Consider the following 19,526-nt stretch of genomic DNA (forward strand, 5'->3'; position numbering starts at 1 on the left):
TTGCGCCATCGTTTTTCTCGCAATTTTTTAGACAAGAAATAGTTCTACAGTCGAAATTTGCAAATTTTTGCAAAAATTCATGACTAAAACTGTGGCCAAATTTTGATATCGATATCTCGCTTATTTTTTAGAGTAAACAGTACTTATTATACATCAGTGTACGCAGAATTTTACGCAGATTGCAAATCTGGGATTTAAATTCAGTATCTTTATGATGTCATGGCTTTGGTAGTATCAGAGGAGGATTAAAACGTAAAACTGATTGGTTTGTTTTAGGAAGTGTCACTTGCGAAGGTTTGCCAAAGGACTAGCACCTCAGCTCTTGGATTGCCATCAAATGGAATTTACAAGTTATTGTAATCAGTTAGAATTAGAGCAATAATCAATTACCATTAATTAAGAATGGATAGTTTCGTGCTAACGATAAAAATATCGCAATCGTAGCGCGTATGGTCGGTATGGAAGACTTTTTGGAGTTGCATAAAGAATTGGGCATTTTAAGATCGTTGACCCAACAACATCTGTGCGCAACCTAAAACAACGAAATTCAAGCTTTCGCCGCTATACGCTTACTGTAGAATCATCCTCCGTCGCATTTCTTTTGTTATTCGGTCGTATAGTTAATACGATTCCGTGAAGGAGGTGTGAGGGTACAAGCTACTCCTAAGCACTTCGTACTGTTACCAGGGTTGGGATTCTGTTTCTCTCTTGAAAAAACTCGTTACCCGAGATTTTTCAAGACCAATTTATCAAGACCTGTCAAAATCGGTATTCTGTTTCTCCGGCGAAAAACGCATTGACGGATTTTGGGTCTTGAGTTTTGGATGCGATGTTGCCACATTGTGTTGAGCCGAAACGCCAATTTCACGCCAAAGAAAAGGATAATTTCACGGCAAAAAATTGTCACTTTGTGCAATAAAATTAATTATTCTTACCAAAGTTAAGGGTAGTTATTTCTGATTGAACAATGGCCCGTTTTTTGCCTGTTATAAACGCTTTATTTAGAGAAAACTTGACAGAAGTAAGAAGAAACTTACGGGAAGAAATGAACCCATTTAATTTACCAGAAGAACGGTATTTTATGAAATTATATTACAACAAAATTCATAAATAAGGTTATTTTAGTTTTTGCGAATTATTTCGGCTTGACATGGAGTCGGCTAGGGAGCTTATCAGAATTTTAGAGCCCTACATGGCGGCAAGAATTTGGCGACATCGCGTTTCAAAAGCTAACACCATCTTGGCTGCTCTGAGATTTTTTGCGACTGGGAGTTACCAGTTTTATGGTAAATCTCTCCCAGCCGCAAATGTCCAGAGCCATAACAGAAACCGCAGACGTAATTGTCCAAGCTCTTGGGCACACAATAACGTTAGAGGCTAGAAACTACCAACGCACAAAAGAAAGGTATTACTGTGAACCATATTAAATTTATCACTACTAATTCATGTTGTAGTGTGATGAGGCAGTTTGGTATTCCTGGTGTGATTGGTTTTGTGGATGGGACGCACATTGCCATTACAAATCCAGGTCGAGAGCGTGAACATCAATATCTAAATAGAAAGGGTTTTCACTCCAAAAACGTGCAACTTGTAAATGTTTCTCTTCTTTTATTTCTTTTGATAAATTACCTTATTCCTTAGATCTGTGATTTGCAATACAACATTTTGGGGATAAATGCCCAGTACGGAGGAGCTTCTCATGACGCCTTCATTTTCCGGAACAGCCAAGTTAATGTTCTGTTGAATGAAGACCATAGAAGAGGCGAGCGAACATCTTGGCTACTGGGTAGTTAATCTCATAATAACGTAATCAATCTGAAAATTACTCCTACTTTTGTAGGCGACTCAGGCTACCCTCTGTTGCCGTATCTGCTTACTCCATTCAGAAATGCTCCCGAAAACGGCCCTGAAGCCCGTTTCAATATGGCACATCGACGGGCACGTTCTTGTGTCGAAAGATGTATAGGTGTGCTAAAGGCGAGATTTCGATGCCTTAACTCGGAACGTGTGCTGAAATACTCTCCAGAGAAAGCTGGAACCATCATCAATGCGTGCGCCATTTTGCACAATTTTATGGTTGGGAGAGGTTTACCTCTTCCAGACGAACGTGAAATTGCGGCAAATGTTAATGCAACTTACAATGAAATTCCAATTGAGGATGAGCAACAGGGGAACCAGTTTGCCATCCTCAACAGGAGACATATTGCTGAGAATTATTTTGAAAATTAAATTCACTTGTTAAGTTACCACAAACTCTTTTTACCCTTACCCAACGCTTTCATCACTACCATGAGCACGCATGAGCAGAGATTATGACGCAAACGTGTTTGTCCTTGAAGAATACTTTTACATTCAATATCTCACAACAGTATAATAGGTTGCATAACAAATTTATTTATTTAATTTAGTAATCAGTTCAACATTTACATAAATAAAAAAACTCCTTTAATCTTCAACAATTTTATTATTGAGATCTTTTAACAATGTAATAATCCGCTCTTGCCCCTCCACCAGCTTTTCCAACAGCTGCTCCTGGCGTTGCTGGCTTTGAAGCAACCGCTGCAAGACCACCACTTGATCTTCGCGGGAACGATTGGCGTCTTCTTCGGCTTTCAGAAGCTTGCCAATTGTTTCCTCGCGGGTGGCCTTGCGCTTGATGCCTTGACTGTTTCTGAGAGGGGCCGAAGAACAGGAGCAAGGAAGAGGCTGCTAAAATAGAATTTGTAACGAAAATAGTGTCAATGCGCTCCGCCCCACCCTCTGCCTAGGCACCACCGTCGCCTTCTCGGACATAACGGCCAAAGACCCCACTCCACCACCCTCACGATTCATTGGTCCAGCTCAGCGCTGTATTGTAACGGTCACCCGCAACCCTCTATAAGATGCACCGCCACCAACAACGAGCACTTGTTTTCTTGATCTTTCAATAAGACTTTTCTTTGAGAGCGGTGCACCGGCAGCGGTCCCAATCCCAAAAGAACAAGCGAGAAAGACTCCTGCGGAGACAGAGCACCGGCTAGCGGTCCTGACCCCAAAGAGTTTAGTTGTTATAAATTAGTATTACTATGATTATTATTAGAGGTAAATGTAATAATACCGAAAGGTTGAGGTCTGTCAGTCGTGGAGGGGACACTGTAACACAGGAACGGGAAGAACACTGCGGTACAATCTAAAATAAATCAAAATACTTGATCTGTATTGTTCTAAAGCAAATTTAAACACCTTCGGTAACTGAAAAAAGAATGACTACAAATAACATTAAGAAAATACCCTGAATATTGTGTCCTCAAAGTCCTTGGAAAACCTGCAAATTATTGTAACACAAACATTCTTACCGCCTTTGGAATACCCAGTTCTAAAGTCTTCCCGTCCCCAGCATAATCAGGGCCTATTATTGTGAGAACCCATTCTTCTAGATCAGTGAGACCTTCATGATCTGGATCCTCACTAGGCCCTCCAGTTCCCGTCTGATTCCTCCTTTTCTTACAGGCAGCCGCCTTGGCCTTAACGACAGATTTCCAGTCCGTCCAAACCTAAAACGTAATCAAATATTTTACGTATGCATATCGAGAAAATGAGTCACCCGTTGCCACTGCTTTTTATCTTTTTTGGCCCCCCCAGCAGCGTCCAGGGACAGCAATAAGGTGGCCCAAAGTTGTGAGACCTTACTACTGTCCCTCTCTTGGTTACGGGAAAAGGCCAAGTGCTCTTCCATGAAGTTAAGCAGTAGAATTCTTTGATGATGGCTTGGTTTTCCGGTCTTCTTTTTGTCCATCTAAAAATACAAATATTAGAATTTGTAACACAAACTAAAAATTAACATTTTGTAAGAACCTATAATGTTTATCATGGTAAGTCAAAGACACCAGTAAAATGTTGTCTTTATATCTATAAGAAAGACCTTAAATACACAAATACTTACTGTTTTTTTTTTACCAACAAACGAATGCAACTCAAAAGACAAGTAAAGACAAGTCTCAAACACTGGTAGGAGCACTAGCGTCTCTGGAGATGGCGTTCTGTTTTGTTCCCTCCAAGCAAAAGTGAGGTTAAATCAGATTTTCCGTCAGGGGTGGGCGTGTCGGAAAGTTTCCGACAGCTTATGCCCGAAATCAGAGAAACAGAATACCGATTTCCGACAGGTGTGGGAAAGTGACGTCACCTCTTGAGTTTTTTCGTCAGACACGAGAAACAGAATCCCAACCCAGAATTGGAATGTAAAAAAAGATGAAGTGGAAGGTTTCCAAGACAATGACAATGAAAAATTTTTGAAACTGGCAGACCAAGCTATGGTCTTTATGGTGAAAGGATTAACACGCCAGTGGAAACAACCGCTTGCATTCTTTTATAAGGAGAACGCAATAAAAAGTGCTGAGGTTGCTAAAAAGATTGAAATCATTTCTTCCTTGCAATAGATTGGATTAGAATTGGTGGCGACTTTGTGTGACCAATATAACCAATCAGCAATAAATTTACTTGTTGATTCAACCAATCAAGAATTGATCAAGAAAGGTCAAAGTGCAACACTATTCAAAATAGATAATCACAAGTTAAAGTAAGTATACAAGCTCATGATGCAGAAGTTAGCCCACTCCAAAGCTCTCGCAAAAAAATTGAAAAGATGATCTTTAGTCTTACAACACGGATAAAAACGCGAATCTAATGATCTTACTAAAAACCTCCATATTATGTATTTATTTCTTATTGGTTCTCATTATTATGTTTTTCCATTGCCGTTCTTTCGGATTGAAAAAAAAAAGTGAAGGCTTGTCTTATTATTTATTTATTTACTGGTACATTCATTTTAACGCTCACCTTACATTTTTGGTACTCTGTTTGCTGAGTGACACGTGGCTATTTGGAAAGCTTCGAATGTTAAAATTATAATAACTCATTTATACCATAAATACATTTGTTTTGTAATATACATTACCTTATTTCCGATTAAATAAATATGTACTTATAGTACAAACTAATTTTTATTACATAACGTAGTTCGTTTTAAACGAGCTATAATAACTATAACTGAAACCTGTGATTGGCCGAAAAAAATCATTTAGTTATGATTATTTTGATTAGAACTCATTGTTTCAACAATTTATCCTAGAGCACAATGAAAACAGTCAGATTTTATTTTGATAACTAAAAATTCACTAAACCCATCAAAGTTTTTGTATATTTTGAAGAAGAAAACAGTCATGAAGAAGAAAACATGAATGATAGTAGTAAATTCTGAAGAATTAATGAGTACTCCACTGGACATTGCAAACCGCAACCCAAAATCTCTTGCGGAGAAACTTCAAACGTTCGTGTCTACTTTCTTGTGGTCGTAGATAAACCATAGTATTACACTCGCATGTCATGGCCCTTATTCACACGCTTGATTTACTCTACCCGCTCGCAAACTCGCTCGTGTTGCAAACTCAACCTTGTATCGCGCGAGCAAAATAATTTGTAATCGAGTCATGCAAATTTTCATTTGTTTCGGAAAAGTCATGTCGATAATTGATATGATTGCACAAAGTCAGCTCACGATAAAGGAATGTCGATTATTATGGTCAACTCATTTTACTTAAACCAGGTAAATCCTGTTTACCTGCAAACACGGCAAAGCTCTTCTTTGAACTACATCATGACATTGTTCAAGATAACCTCAATGTTGTTTATTTCTCAATTTTTTCAGTTATTCTGTTCCTTAAATCTTCCTAATCATTAATTAAAAAAATCTGCAGGTGTAAGATCACATGATCACTTTTTGCGTCGGTATGTGACAATGGATTCCACTACACTCCAGAATCCAAACGGCAATCAGCTGAGTGGAGAGCAGAAGGTGAAAGTCGTCCAAAACAACCAAAAACGCAACAGTCGGCCGGCAAGGTTATGGCTTCCAAATTTTGGGATGCACATGGTGTAATTTTCATTGATTTATCTTGAGAAAAAAAAACATTAATAGTGAATATTACTCAATGTTATTAAACCGATTAAAAACCGAAATCAAGAAGAAACGGCCCCATATGGCGAAAAAAGAAGGTGCTGTTCCACCCAGGTAATGCACCGTGTCACAAGTCAATGGTGACGATGACAAAACTACAAGAACTGGGCTTCGAACTGCTGCCGCACCCCCCATGTTCTCTTGACTTGCCCCCCAGCGACTATTACCTACTCGCAAATTTGAAAAGGATGCTAAAGGGAAAAAAAATTGGGACAAATTGTGAAGTCATATCTCAACCAGAATTTTTTTTTGAAGACCTTGACCAATCGTTCTACAAGAAAGGGATCGAAATATTAGAAACGCGTTGGACGGAATGTATAACTCTTAAAGAAGGCTATGTTCATGAATAAAGTTAAATTTTTCAAAAATTGTAATTTTTTAATAGTTAGTCCCGGGAATAATTGACCGAAGTGTTATGTTGAATGAAGCGAGTGATAAACTTGATATTTAAGGTAAATACAGGAGATTGAGATGACGTTAAAGAGGTATTTTCACACTTTAAAGACCAGTTGGGATGCATTCCATTAGAATAAACAAATGTCTTTCTTCGATGATACTCAATTAATTTGAATATATTTTTTTTATTTACCGTATTTCTTTTATTATTATTCTTATTTTTAACCCCTCTCGTTTCATTGGTTTTATTTTGGCACTGCCACATTCTAGTGCCAATGTTCACAAAATATTCCATTATGAATTAATTAAAAACAAAAACTTGGAAAAAATTCTTCGAACAATGCAACTTGTTATAACTTTATAATAAACGATGAAATCATGAAATAAACATGAAATCTAATATTTTGTTCGGCCATAAGAAGAACAGAATTTAGTGATAGTGATGATAGTAGTTAATTATTATAAATAAATTAATATTTTGAATTTAAAGCACAAAAATTGGATAAAAATGTGCTATGGACATCTTAGACGTAAATCGAATCGTGTAAAACACCATTTACAATTTGTAAGCTTACTTTTTTAAATGTGAGTTTTGACAATCTCCATTTTTTAATTTCAAAATAAATGGATAAAACTTTATCGGTATTTCTAATTTTACAGGCATCTTACGGTTCTATTCCAAAAAGATTATTCTTATTTTAACCCTTTAACTGTTATAAACGTACATGTACGTTTGCAAATTTGTGGGCTTTAACTGTTGTAAACGTAAATGTACGTTTTGACAATTTTCTCAGAAACTACAAATGATAAGAATTTCGAATTTTGAAAACAAATATAAACAAATAAGATAAATCAAATGACAATATTTACAAGTTTGTGGCACTTCCGGTTATACCGGAAGTAGAAGTCAACTTGCTCAGTTTAAATGGAAGACTCAATATTATTAGATTTTTGAATTCTATATCTACATTGAGGGTCACTTTTTGTAAATTTATTACATATCGTCAACTAAGTGACAACATTCGCTATCTCAGTTGTGAAAATATTTTGTTACTACTTTTTCTCACACCAATTTCTCACGGAAAACTGGTTTTGTATTTCGGAATAGATTTAGATCCATTCTAGGCTATTTTAAGCTAAGATTTGATAACAAACAATTATTTAGAAAAATTACTTACACTGCCCAAAACCAGTTTTTTTTGCGCTCCCGTGTGACCTTGTAAAAATTGAGATAGCGGTTGTTGCCACTAAGAGGACGATATAATGCTCTATGCCTGAATTGTTTCATTTCAGAAACATCTTCATTTTTCTAAATAAAATTGCACATTTGTAGTTTTTAAGAAAGAATCTCGTTATAAGTCGGCTTTGAATCTAAACATCAAGTAGGTATTGCAAATAAAAATAGCTGTCAAGAATTGTACAAAAATTGACTAGTTAGTTGTTTGTTGAGTGAAAATAAGAACATGAGCGTTCACGATAACAATTTGTATGAAAGTGATGATGAATTATCATTTATGGAAGATGAAGATAGCTTTTGCGAAAACGTAAATTCTGCTGATTCCGCTTCCACGGAATCCAGTGATATACCAGTTCGCCGCGGTAGAAGAGAAGCAGTGAGAAACCAAAGGCACGCAGATAATCAAAATGGCAACAGAAAATGGGTCAATGATAACATATTTCAACCAATTTTATTTTCATTTGATGAAGACAACGCTGGTATTCAAGAACATTACTTAAATTTGCCAGAAGATGCCAAAGAACTTGATTTTTTCAAATCAATCTTTGATTTGGAATTAGTGGCACTTATTATATGAGAGACCAATAGATTTGCGCAAACTGTTACTGAAAATGTGGAAAATTTACGTCCGACGTCAAGAGTAAGAAATTGGGAGGATTTGACATGTAGTAAATTTTATGTATTTTTGGCACTCACGATGCTAATGGCCCACAGCAAAAAGAATCGAATTAGTCAATATTGGTCTAATGATCCTCTTCTCAAGCAATCAATTTTTGGAAAGTTTATGAGTTGTGATGAATATTTGCTTATTTTGAAAATGCTTCATTTCAACAATAATGAAAATCAAACACAAGCAAACGACAAACTTTTTAAAATCCGTCCTGTTTTGAAGAAAGTGACTCAAACTTTTAAAAATTGCTTCTTGCCTTACAAGGATTTGTGCGTTGATGAAAGTTTATCCCTATGGAAAGGAAGATTGGCTTGGAAGCAGTACATTCCTTCCAAAAGATACAGATTTGGAATAAAAATATTCATATTGTGCGACGTAAAATCTGGATTTGTTTTGAATATGATTGTGTATGTGGGAAATTCTACAGACGTAGAAATGGAAGAATCAGTAGGATTGACAGGTTCAGTTGTAAAAACTCTCTTAGAACCGTATTACGACCAAGGGCACACAGTATACTTAGATAACTGTATACTCAACCATTAATCTTTGAGCAACTACTTCAAAAGAGAACTGGAGCTGTGGGTACAGTCCGAAAAAACCGAAAAGGTATGCCAATATTTCCGAATGTTAGTCAAACTCAGAGACTGGTCAAGCATACTGATATAATGTTGTGTACAAAGTGGAAGGATAAGAGAGACGTTCACATGCTAGCCACAATTCATGCAGATGAAATAGTTATCACCGGGGCAGTGAATTGACGAACCAATGAACCAACAAGAAAGCCAAAAGTGGTACATGACTATTGTAAAAAAATGGGCGCTGTAGACAAAAGTGATATGCAATAGTTATTTATGTATTAAGGGCATAATGTGGATGTTTATGTCCGAGGGCAACTAGATTACAAGGTCGAGGGCCTTCGGCCCGAGACTTTGTAAGTTGCCCGAGATACATAAACATCAAGTTATGCCCGTGGTACATACAACGTTTTATGTCTTACTAATAAATTTTGATTTTTCAAAAATAAATAATTTCTCCACAAATACAAATTTCTGTTCTTGAATCTACATAAAGACTATAAAAAATACTTCACATGTCGTTTTGTGTTAGTTTAAAGATTTAATCATTTTAATTACTAATGGCTTTATATACAATTTCTGATTTCTACACTGTTTATTTGCGATAATTGAAACCATAAAATACTATTGCAGTTGATTTATAATTTATTAATCATTAGTTAATTCGTTAATTACTAGGAACTATATTATTAACATTATTTTTATTATTGTTATTAAAATAATCTAATGTCATGTCAATGAAATTAATCTTAGAACGCTTTGCAAAACAATTGAAAGCGTATCAAGATGACAGGTAAAATTCCATCTAAAATTGTTGAAAACACTGCAAAAGCCACTGAAAGTTTCTTGCCAACAAAATCTAAAGATTTATACGATAAAAAATACGAAAAAGTCACAACGTGGATAACCCATTTGACATAACCTCAAAAACACGCGCGCAGAATGGAGCATGGCTATGCAACGCAGCGAATTGCAAAGCATGAATGTGTTACAGCCTCAAAACGGAGATTTAAGGACGAAAAGAAACATTACAACCAGTTTATTTAAAAGGTACCTTTTGAATTTGACTGTTTGATGATAATTAAGTTTAAATGCAATTTGAATCTGGCGGACAAAGAAAGCAAGTCGATTCGTAGCCAGTCGCTGTTTGTTGTGAGGTTGCTATGACACCTTAATGCCCTAGAGCGTAATTGTACCTCTAACGTGCTTGGACTGCGATGTAGGATTATGTTTGGACCCCTGTTTTCGAGTTTACCATACTCAAAAATGTTTCTAATAATTTTTTCATTGTTGGATGTTTTTTGATTTTTTTTTTCTGAAGGTTTTTTCTAATTTTGTCAATATTTCTTCAAGTTGTTATATTCTCCTGGTATTGTTTTGCTCTTATAAATAAATAAAATTAATATTTTATTATTATTATTATTATTAAACAAATTTTGCAATATTTTGAATGTAATCACAATTAGTTTACAGATAAACCATTTTCTTCCACAAAATTTCAAATTATTTTACCAAGTCTCAAAAAATTAACATTTTCAACGTTATCTCTAAGATTCAAATGTAACAGATAAAGGGTTAATGGTGGTAGATAATAGTTCAAAAAAATGACGTCTAATATTTTGTCCCCGCCTGTATGTTATTGTTATTAACTTTTTCAAATGTTATAATGTTATGATTATTTATTAAATTGTATTCTATGTTTATTACGAAAATATTGTTTAAAAAATGTAAATGATTTTTATTTATTATTTTAAGCATAACAAAAATTATAAATGTTGGTAAGTAATTTAAATTTCGCGCCTAATCGATGCAGTCAATGCACGACTGTCGTGAGGATTTCATCATAAAAACCAAACCCAAAAACGTTTAGTCCTGACGGATTATTGTTTTTACTAAATACTGGGCCCAAAGCAAGTGTGTTAGCGGTTAGTTGTTGGCCCCCATGTTCCTATGATTGACTTACCGGTTACAGAACAGGAAATTTCTTGCATCTGCACATAATTTCACTGCACACGACGCGACGATAACCGAAACGACTATTTAAGTAATTTTAAATTATAAAAACCAAAACACTAGGAACAAATTGTTTAAACTACACGCTTCTAAATAACGTGCGGCACGCGTGGTTTTCTCGAACAGCTGATGTCAAATGTGTGAAGTTAGCTAGCTTGTAGTTCATGCGGTAAGCGCTGCGGCGCTAGCTGTCAAATTGGTTTAAGGTCACTAGATGAGCAAATTTATTTCTTTGGTTATAGTTTGTACGGTGAGAGATTGAATGACAGAAAAGTCACTAAATCTACGCGATAAAAAGTGTACCAAACGCGCTAAATTTAAAATAACAAAATAACCCTAGTTACTGACAACCCTGTCAACCCATTTCGCGTAGGAATTTAGTGTTTTTAGTGTATTTTGTAGCATAATTTGCTACCAACCTATATGTCAACTGTCGAAATATCCCAATCTCTCGCCGGATAAACCATAGCAATGGGCCCGTTTAGCATATTTCAAATTAATAAAAAAAACTGTATGTTTCGATAGCAAAAGGTGATCTAAAGACCTCCTGAAATTTTGAAAATCATTCAATAATTAGATCCGGAGTTATACGGCTGTGAATTTTGAAAGTTCTGAATATGTCGTGTGACGTCACACCACGGTTAATTCAGCGCGGGCAGTGGGCAATTCGCATGGTTCTGGGTGAACGAAAATCATAGCACCTAAACGGCTTAAGATAATTGGTTGAAATTTTTAGAGTTAATGTTTTTTAACTTGCGTTATTTAATTATGCAAAAAAAAATTTATCTTGAAGTATAAGAACAAAAATAAATAAAAATACAAATACAATTTTTGAAGTTTCTTAATTTGTTATCAAAAATTCTCTAAAAAACATTAAAAAATAGTTAATCTGTATACGGAATGGTCCAACGTCATTTTCTCAAAAACTACAAATGATAGGAATTTGCAATTTTGGGTATAAAAATAAGCCTATAAAACTAATCGAGTGAGAGTATCCATATTTAATTCGAGAGTATCCAACGAAATATTTTGAGGTTCGCAGGATGTTAGAGATGCTCGGCTCGAGCTGCACATTATGCAATTAAAAGGATAATCCAGTCAAGATTAGTAACAACTGCAGAAGCTGCTAATGTGTATGAAAATTGTAAGCACATTAGTAAAATCGGAAAAATTAAGCCAATACAGTCGTATCCAATACCCAATACAATCTATTGAATCAAATTTCAGACAATGTAAACAATAATAATTTAAACATTCTTCTCAACGAAATCAAATCACCTAGTTTAAAAGAATTATTGAAAAAAGAACCGAAGACAAATCTGGATCAAACGTTAAAAGAACTAAGAAAAATTGCTAAAGAAAGAAATATTAAAGGTTACTCAAAAATAAAAAAAGCAGAATTATTACAAAAAATTGGTAAGCAATCTTTTGCATTTGAAGATAGTTATTTTATAGAGTTTTCAAAAAAACCTAAAATTAAAATAATAGAAACAAAAGCTGAATACAGCAAAAAATGGAAGAAACGTAAAGTTTACTATAAAGTTATATTATTGAAAGACGAATAATCATCCGAGTCTGATCTTTCAGACATAATTATGAAAAAAATTACTGTCATTAGAGAGAGTTTAAATGAAATGATTGAAATAGAAAAAAAGAAAACAAATTTCAAAGAAGGAGACTTATTAAATGTAGTAGTTAATCACAATGATCTTTGGTCCCCTATTTCCACAGGGTTATCAAGAGCTTTTGAAATTGATAATTTATTAAACAAAATTCAAAGTATCTTAACTTCAAATCAAAATTTAGATATATACGGTTGTACATTTCATGTAGAAGTTGTTAATATTCCTAGAGGTGCTACTAACGCTAAAAGATTATTAAATATAACAGAAGACTCACGAACAAAGAAAAGTATAACACAAATTAAAAATAAAGATAGATTATGTTGTCCAGGAGCTGTTATTGTTGGATTAATTTATCATACAAACATTATACTAGGCAAAGAATATAATGATAATGCATTAAAATATATAAGAATGGGGAGAAATTTACAATCAACTTTAGCTCAAGAGCTTGGAGACTATAATAAAAATTATTTTACCTTAGATGATATTGCCAATATAGAAAAAGTATTAAATATTCAAATAAAAGTCGTCGCAGCGGAATGCTTTAATTCCATAATACAGGATGTCCCAAAAGGTGCGCACTAAATTCTCAAGATACGACAGCTGAATTATTGCCATCCTTAAAACTGAAAATATAATTTTGTTTCGATTAATAGTTTCCAAATAGTAGGGCTCCAAACTTGACCAATGAAATGCTGCCATTCATAAATGAAGTAAAAGGTAACTTAACTTAATATTTGAGTTGCTATCCAACGTGTTAACTAACTTCTCATGTAATTTGTCTGGTCCACTGTAGAAATGAACTGTCATTACTGTCACAATTATTCGACGATTTCTCCTAGATTATTATTGTTATCAAAAAGTCGGAAGAATTTTGAAAAAGCTTTCGTTTAGATTTAAACTCCCCAAAATCAATTTTATGCAAACAAGAAAAAAATAAAATAGGTAGATGTTTATTTGCAACACATTGAACAACTAAAGGCAAACATAAAGATTGTACGATAAATAATACTTAAACAAAAAACCTATCAACACGGACATCACAAAGTAATAATAATTAATTATTATAAAAGGTGTTCAAAGTTGCATTAATGCAAGCGTTTGCACGTCATCTTATGTTCCCTTGGACACGCTCTAACATTTCTGATGTAACAGAATCAGTAGCAATTCTCACTCTGTTGAGAAGTTCTGGCACATTGTCTGGTGCAGTAAAATACACTTGATTTTTAAAATGTCCCTAAAGAAAAAAATCCAACGGAGTTAAATCAGGCGATCGAGCCGGCCAATGAACATGTCCACCTCGACCAATCCAACGATTGCCAAAATTTTCATCCAACCACCTTCGAACTAGAACAGCAAAATGAATAGGAGCGCCATCCAGTTGAAACCACATGTTTATTCGTAAAGCTAGTGGGAATTCATCCAAGTGATCTTCTAGTTCATTATTAAAAAAATGTAATAAATGTTGATGGTTCATACGATTTGGTATAACAAAAGGTCCAATTAGTCTATTGCCTGCCCACAAATTGATTCCAAATTCACGCTGATGCCTGTTACTTCTAAAAACGTGCGGATTTTCGATTGCCCAATAATGATTGTTATGCATATTAAAAATTCCTTCCCGTGTAAATGTTGCTTCATCAGACCAAAGAATTTGATTAATAAAGTTATCATTGTGCTGCAGAAGCCACTGACAATATTGTACACGAGGTTCATAATCCCCTTCTTCTAACGCATGGACCCTTGTGTAGTGATAAGGATGGTACAATTGCGTCCAAAAATAATGCACCATGGTATGAATATAATATGCACCCAACAATACATTTTACCCTTAGAACTTTTGAGTTGGTCTGCTTGAGATCTGAGCGGTCAGTTTTTGTACAAGGGTGCGTCAGACAACCAAATTTTATTTACAACTCACTTGAAAACTCATGCAGATTGAGTCGACTAAACAACATGATTTGAAGACCATTGAAAGAAATTTTGAATCAATGTTTGATCAATCACGGATTTAATTCAGTTTGATTGCTGACATGGATGGATGATGGCATCAAATATTATTTTTAATTAAAGATGTATATATGTAATTCACTTTCATTGCTAACAAAGTAAATTTTAGAACTATTGATTTTTAATTCTGATCAATAGTAACTAAGTATAGGCCGGTTTAATAACATAATGTTAAATATTTCATTTCATTCTAAATTGTTAGAGTAACAGTATCACTTTAGCAGAAAATTGTATAAAGGCACATTTAACAATCCTATCAATGCTGTTAAAAATTTGGCAACTATACTAGTGTTGGTAATTTTGTTAAACTGTTTACATGTTTTAATGATTATGGCCAACTAGCATTTATAATTTTTGAAGCGTCAATTTATATATTTTCTCGAGTTTTAGTTTTTCAAACATAGTTTTTCAGATGTAAAAATCCCAATAACGTTATTTGGTTTCGTAAAAATCTTTGATCAAAATTAAGGATTTAATTTTGTTTCGGTAAACTGGGTGTAAAGTCCGTTTTTTATTAAAAAAAAACACCAACACCGCACTCTCCCAGCACTTTACAACCGGCAGCATCGTCGATGGTGACTATTTGGTCATAAAATCAAATAGGTTAGCTGCCTAATTGACAATTTGATTACACAAAACGGCCTTCCAGGCTGTGCAGAGTCTATTAAATCCTGATTTGCAATCCAACAGGCTGTAAAAGAAATACGTTTTTAACGGAAACACTGCCTAATTTTCAAAAATGTCAAAAAATTGACAAATATTTTCTCACCAAAAATCTTCCTAGGCAACGTTGTCGGGTGTAATGCAGGGGAAAATTGCGGTGTTGGTGGTGTTTTTTTAAAAAAACGAACTTTATAATTTTTTTAATTATTTGTCTCTAGCTATAAAATATAGTTTTTTTAACTTTGCCATAAAAATACATTTTCTGTCGTTGTTTGGGACCTAAGAAACTCAAATTTTCTTCATTTTTTTCACTAGTAATTAACTTATGTTTCTACTAACTAGTAAGTGAAAAAGTTACAAAACAATGAGAGCAAGTGATTTGACATGTCAAAATTGACAATTATATTTTTATTTAATTTAAGCGAAATTTGAAAAATTTTATACTGCACTTTTAAGCTAATCTAAATTTTAATTATTCGTCAACTCTATTAGTACAAGTTAACATTAGATTAACACAAAACTTAACTTCACACGTTGAGTAATCTACTATATTTTGTCCTGAAACTTTATTAAAAAGGCTGTAATTTATTGGGGATCAATTCGGGTCAACAGACAAGACCCAGCACTTGAGGGTGATTATGTTTATAGGGTCTTGCGGTAAGTTTGGTGGAAACTGTTTAAAAAGTTAAGGTCATAAACGCTTCACCGTATTTATACGTTTCTTTTATATACCATCACAGCACAACAAAATAAGATCTAAATAGTTTTAAAACAGGGTTTTTGCAAACATTGAAAAATTACCATTTTATGACTAACCAGATGTGCTGGGGCGGTCAAGAACGGACTTGTACCTGCCCCGGCGAGGCCCTCAAAATGTTTTCCGATGCTATTTGGAAATAAGCAATGGGGATGGTGCATTATTTTTGGACGCAATTGTACCGTTCAGTTTGCAGTATTCTCCCAACCAAACTCCAAATACTCTTGATATACCACGAATACTTTGGCCAGGAAAATTCTCAACATGTTCCAAAATAGCTTCTTCCAGTTCGGGCGTTCTTGAACTTCTAGGACGACCAATTTCATATCGTGGACGTTCTTAGACAACGATCTAGTTTTTGAAAGACTTTTTTGTCTGGTAATCGACGAAGAGGGTAAAGTTCTGCATATTCTCTACTTGCAGCGGTAAAATTTCCATTACAACCGCCCAACACTGCGTACATGTCACAATATTCACCCACAGAATACAACATTTTGACAATTTAAATAACACTTATCAAATGTCAAAAAAATTTCGATAAGAGTGGTCTACTCAAATGTTTAGGTAAAATTATTTTTAAACATTACATAGCAACGCAAAAATACCTTGCCACACTAATTTAAGAGGGTCTCTCATTGGTCAGACTTATTGATGTGTAGCTCGAAAACTACATTAATGAACACAATTTTTAAAGCAAAATTTTTGTGTGAAGAATTCAAGGAAACATTTTATGAGAAGTTAGTGCGCACCTTTTGGGACACCCTGTATATTCGGAGGCTGAAAAAGATATAAAAATATATTTTTATAAAAATAGAAATCATTTTGATACAATTGACAGCTTTCTATGGTCAATCTTATTATTGTAAAAAGTGTGATAAACCACATCCAAACAAAGATAAATATAAACGCAAAACAACGGATAAAATATGCATAATGTGTTTCAAATCTAATCACAAAGAAGACTCTGAATCTTTGATTCATCGTGAGGCTTTGCTGAATTCGGGCTCTATGATTCGGGTGAAACCCTCATGACCAAAGAGAATTCTGCTAAAAGAATATATTGCGAAAAATGCAATACATACTGTTTTAATCAAGAATGTTTAGAAAAGCATTCTGAAGTTTGTGAAAGATTTCATAAAAGTGTAATAAAATACTCAAAAGAGGTGATAAAATGGTTGACGAAGGTAAAAAAATGATTGAAGAAGGAAATAGATTAATTTGTACAAAAACGAAAATGATCCAAAAATGTAACAAAATGATAGAAGAGGGTAGTAAAGACCATAAATGTGGGTGGGAAAAGTGTAGAAATTGCCATAAAGAGGTTGAAATAATTAAACATAAACGTTATATGCAATGGACTCGGCAAAAAGGTGGAATCTGTCAAACAAAAATAAAAGACGGTGGTGAAGAATACAAAGTAAAAGGATGCCGAAACTGTATTAAAAAAGGTTGTACCGTAACTTTTCCTGATAAAACTAACATAAGAGTAAAATCTCACATTTATCAATGTAAAGAATGTAAAAATTGTGTTAAAATACCAAAAAAGAACGAAAACGGTTATCAATGTCTTAATTAAGATTATTTAAGAATTACTGATAGTAGTAATTTTGTTCAAGGACCTTTAAAAAACTTCCCCAAAACATTCGGTCTAAACGAACTTAAAAAAGGTTATTTTCCACATTTTTTCAATACAACAGAAAATCAGAACTAAATATTGGAAAAATACCAAATACAAAATACTATATGGTGATAATTCTATGAAAATAGAAGATAGGGAAGAGTATTTAGAATGGCATAAACAAAAAAGAAAAGAAAATTATTTGTTTGACTTTAAAAATGAACTTTATGATTATTGTAATTCTGATGTGGATATATTAGGAGGATGTCTTGAATTAAGAAAACAATTTCTAAAAATAGCTAACATAGATCCTTTTAGATACATTACAATTGCTGGTGTTTGTATGGCTATATATTGATCAAAATATATTAAGAAAGATACAATTGCAGTTGTTGATAAACTGAAAAAAGATCAATATTCTCAACAATCAATTTCTTGGTTGAATAGTTTTCATAATCCAAAAATAAAGCATGCATTAAACGATGGTGAAATGAGAATATGTGGATCAAAAGTTGTTGGCTTTGATCAAAAAACTAATACAGTCTATCAATATCACGGTTGTTTTTGGCATGGTTGTACAAAATGTTATAATTCAGATTTTATTAATAATAAGAATAAAACAACTATGGAAGATCTTTATAAACAAACAATTAAAAGAAGCGCGCAAATAAAAAAGCTGGCTATAATTTAATAGAAATGTGGGAATGCAATTGGATTAAATCTAAAGAATATAAAGAAGAAATGAAACAAATTAAATGCAAATATCAAGAAATTAAAGAACTTAATCCTAGAAATGCATTCTTCGGTGGAAAAACTAATGCTTCAAAACTGAAAGTTAATGTAAAGAAAATAAAATATATAGATATTTGTAGTTTATATCCAACAGTACAATGATGATTATCCAGTTGGACATCCTACTAAAATATTCAAACCTCTTACATATAATTCAAAATGGTATGGTTTAATAAAATGTGCAATTTTACCGCTAAGAGGTTAGTATCAACCTGTTTTACCTGTTAAAAATAAAAGGAAATCTGGCGATAAAAAACTAACATTTCCATTATGTTAATTGTGTGCAAAATTAAATCATTCGTGGACCACGTTCACTCATGAGGGCCGAAGGCCGAATCAAAAAGATAAGTGTACTCATACGGAATCTCAAAGAATTATCAGAGGAACCTGGTGTACAAACGAAGTAAAAAAAGCAATTGAAAAAGGAGACAAAATAATAACTATTGAAGAAGTTTGGCATTTTGAACAAAAATTGAGTAATTTGTTTAAAGGATATGTAAAAGCATTTATGAAAATAAAGTTGGAGACAAGTGAATGGAGAAATGATTTTGAATCAGAAGAAGAATATAGAAAAGCCGTAAAAGAAAATTTAGGTATTGAATTGGGTAAAATAGCAAATAATCCTGGAAAGACAGAAGAGCGGTCGCTACCCAGCTCGCTCTTCAGATTTCGGTTTCGGCAGTGAGCTGTCACAAAATGACCAGGCCAGAGCTTGGGTCTATGAACCGCCATAAAACAATCAGCTTAACATAATAAAATTTTCAAAGCAAATTGTAGAACCTAGAGATGCACTTTCTTATTTGTTTCTTTACCATTTAAAAATAGCGGAATTTTTTATAAAGTAAGATGCATTTTATAAAGTAAGGTGCGTCATATATTCGAGGTATATTGTATCGTGTGATTCATTAAATTTCCATTCTGGGTAGGCCGTGTATTTTGGACGTGCGTTGACTTCTTGTTCGATAACTAGCAAATCTCGCAAATATTAAGTCGAAACTACTGTAATGGTGTTAGTTACGACATGAATTTTTTTCTCAAAGCCAACTGCGAATGGAAATTTAATGAATCACACAATATATTATTTAATGATGGAAGAAGTGATCAAAACTGTGACTAACTGATTCAAGTAACATGAGAGCACAAAATTGCCTAATTTATATTTTTTAAATTAAAAAAAA

General features: G+C 33.7%; 1 protein-coding gene and 1 pseudogene across 1 annotated transcript; one reads left to right on the top strand and one right to left on the bottom strand.

Annotated features, from left to right (window-relative positions):
• Positions 1 to 3,121: 3,121 nt before the first annotated feature.
• Positions 3,122 to 11,020, bottom strand: LOC148170717 (uncharacterized). The gene is made up of 3 exons (XM_088041414.1): positions 10,834 to 11,020; positions 3,584 to 3,775; positions 3,122 to 3,533 (listed from the first exon to the last, which is right to left on the bottom strand). The coding sequence occupies exons 2-3, from the start codon at positions 3,773 to 3,775 to the stop codon at positions 3,312 to 3,314; spliced, it is 414 nt and encodes a 137-aa protein (XP_087897540.1). The 5' UTR covers positions 10,834 to 11,020; the 3' UTR covers positions 3,122 to 3,311.
• LOC148170718 (uncharacterized) lies at positions 7,852 to 17,514 on the top strand (annotated as a pseudogene).
• The last annotated feature ends 2,012 nt before the right edge of the window (positions 17,515 to 19,526 follow it).

Source organism: Gnatocerus cornutus, chromosome 7 (genome assembly GCF_029298725.1).
Source record: "Gnatocerus cornutus isolate USDA-ARS CGAHR chromosome 7, icGnaCorn1.1, whole genome shotgun sequence".
Lineage (NCBI taxonomy): Eukaryota > Metazoa > Arthropoda > Insecta > Coleoptera > Tenebrionidae > Gnatocerus > Gnatocerus cornutus.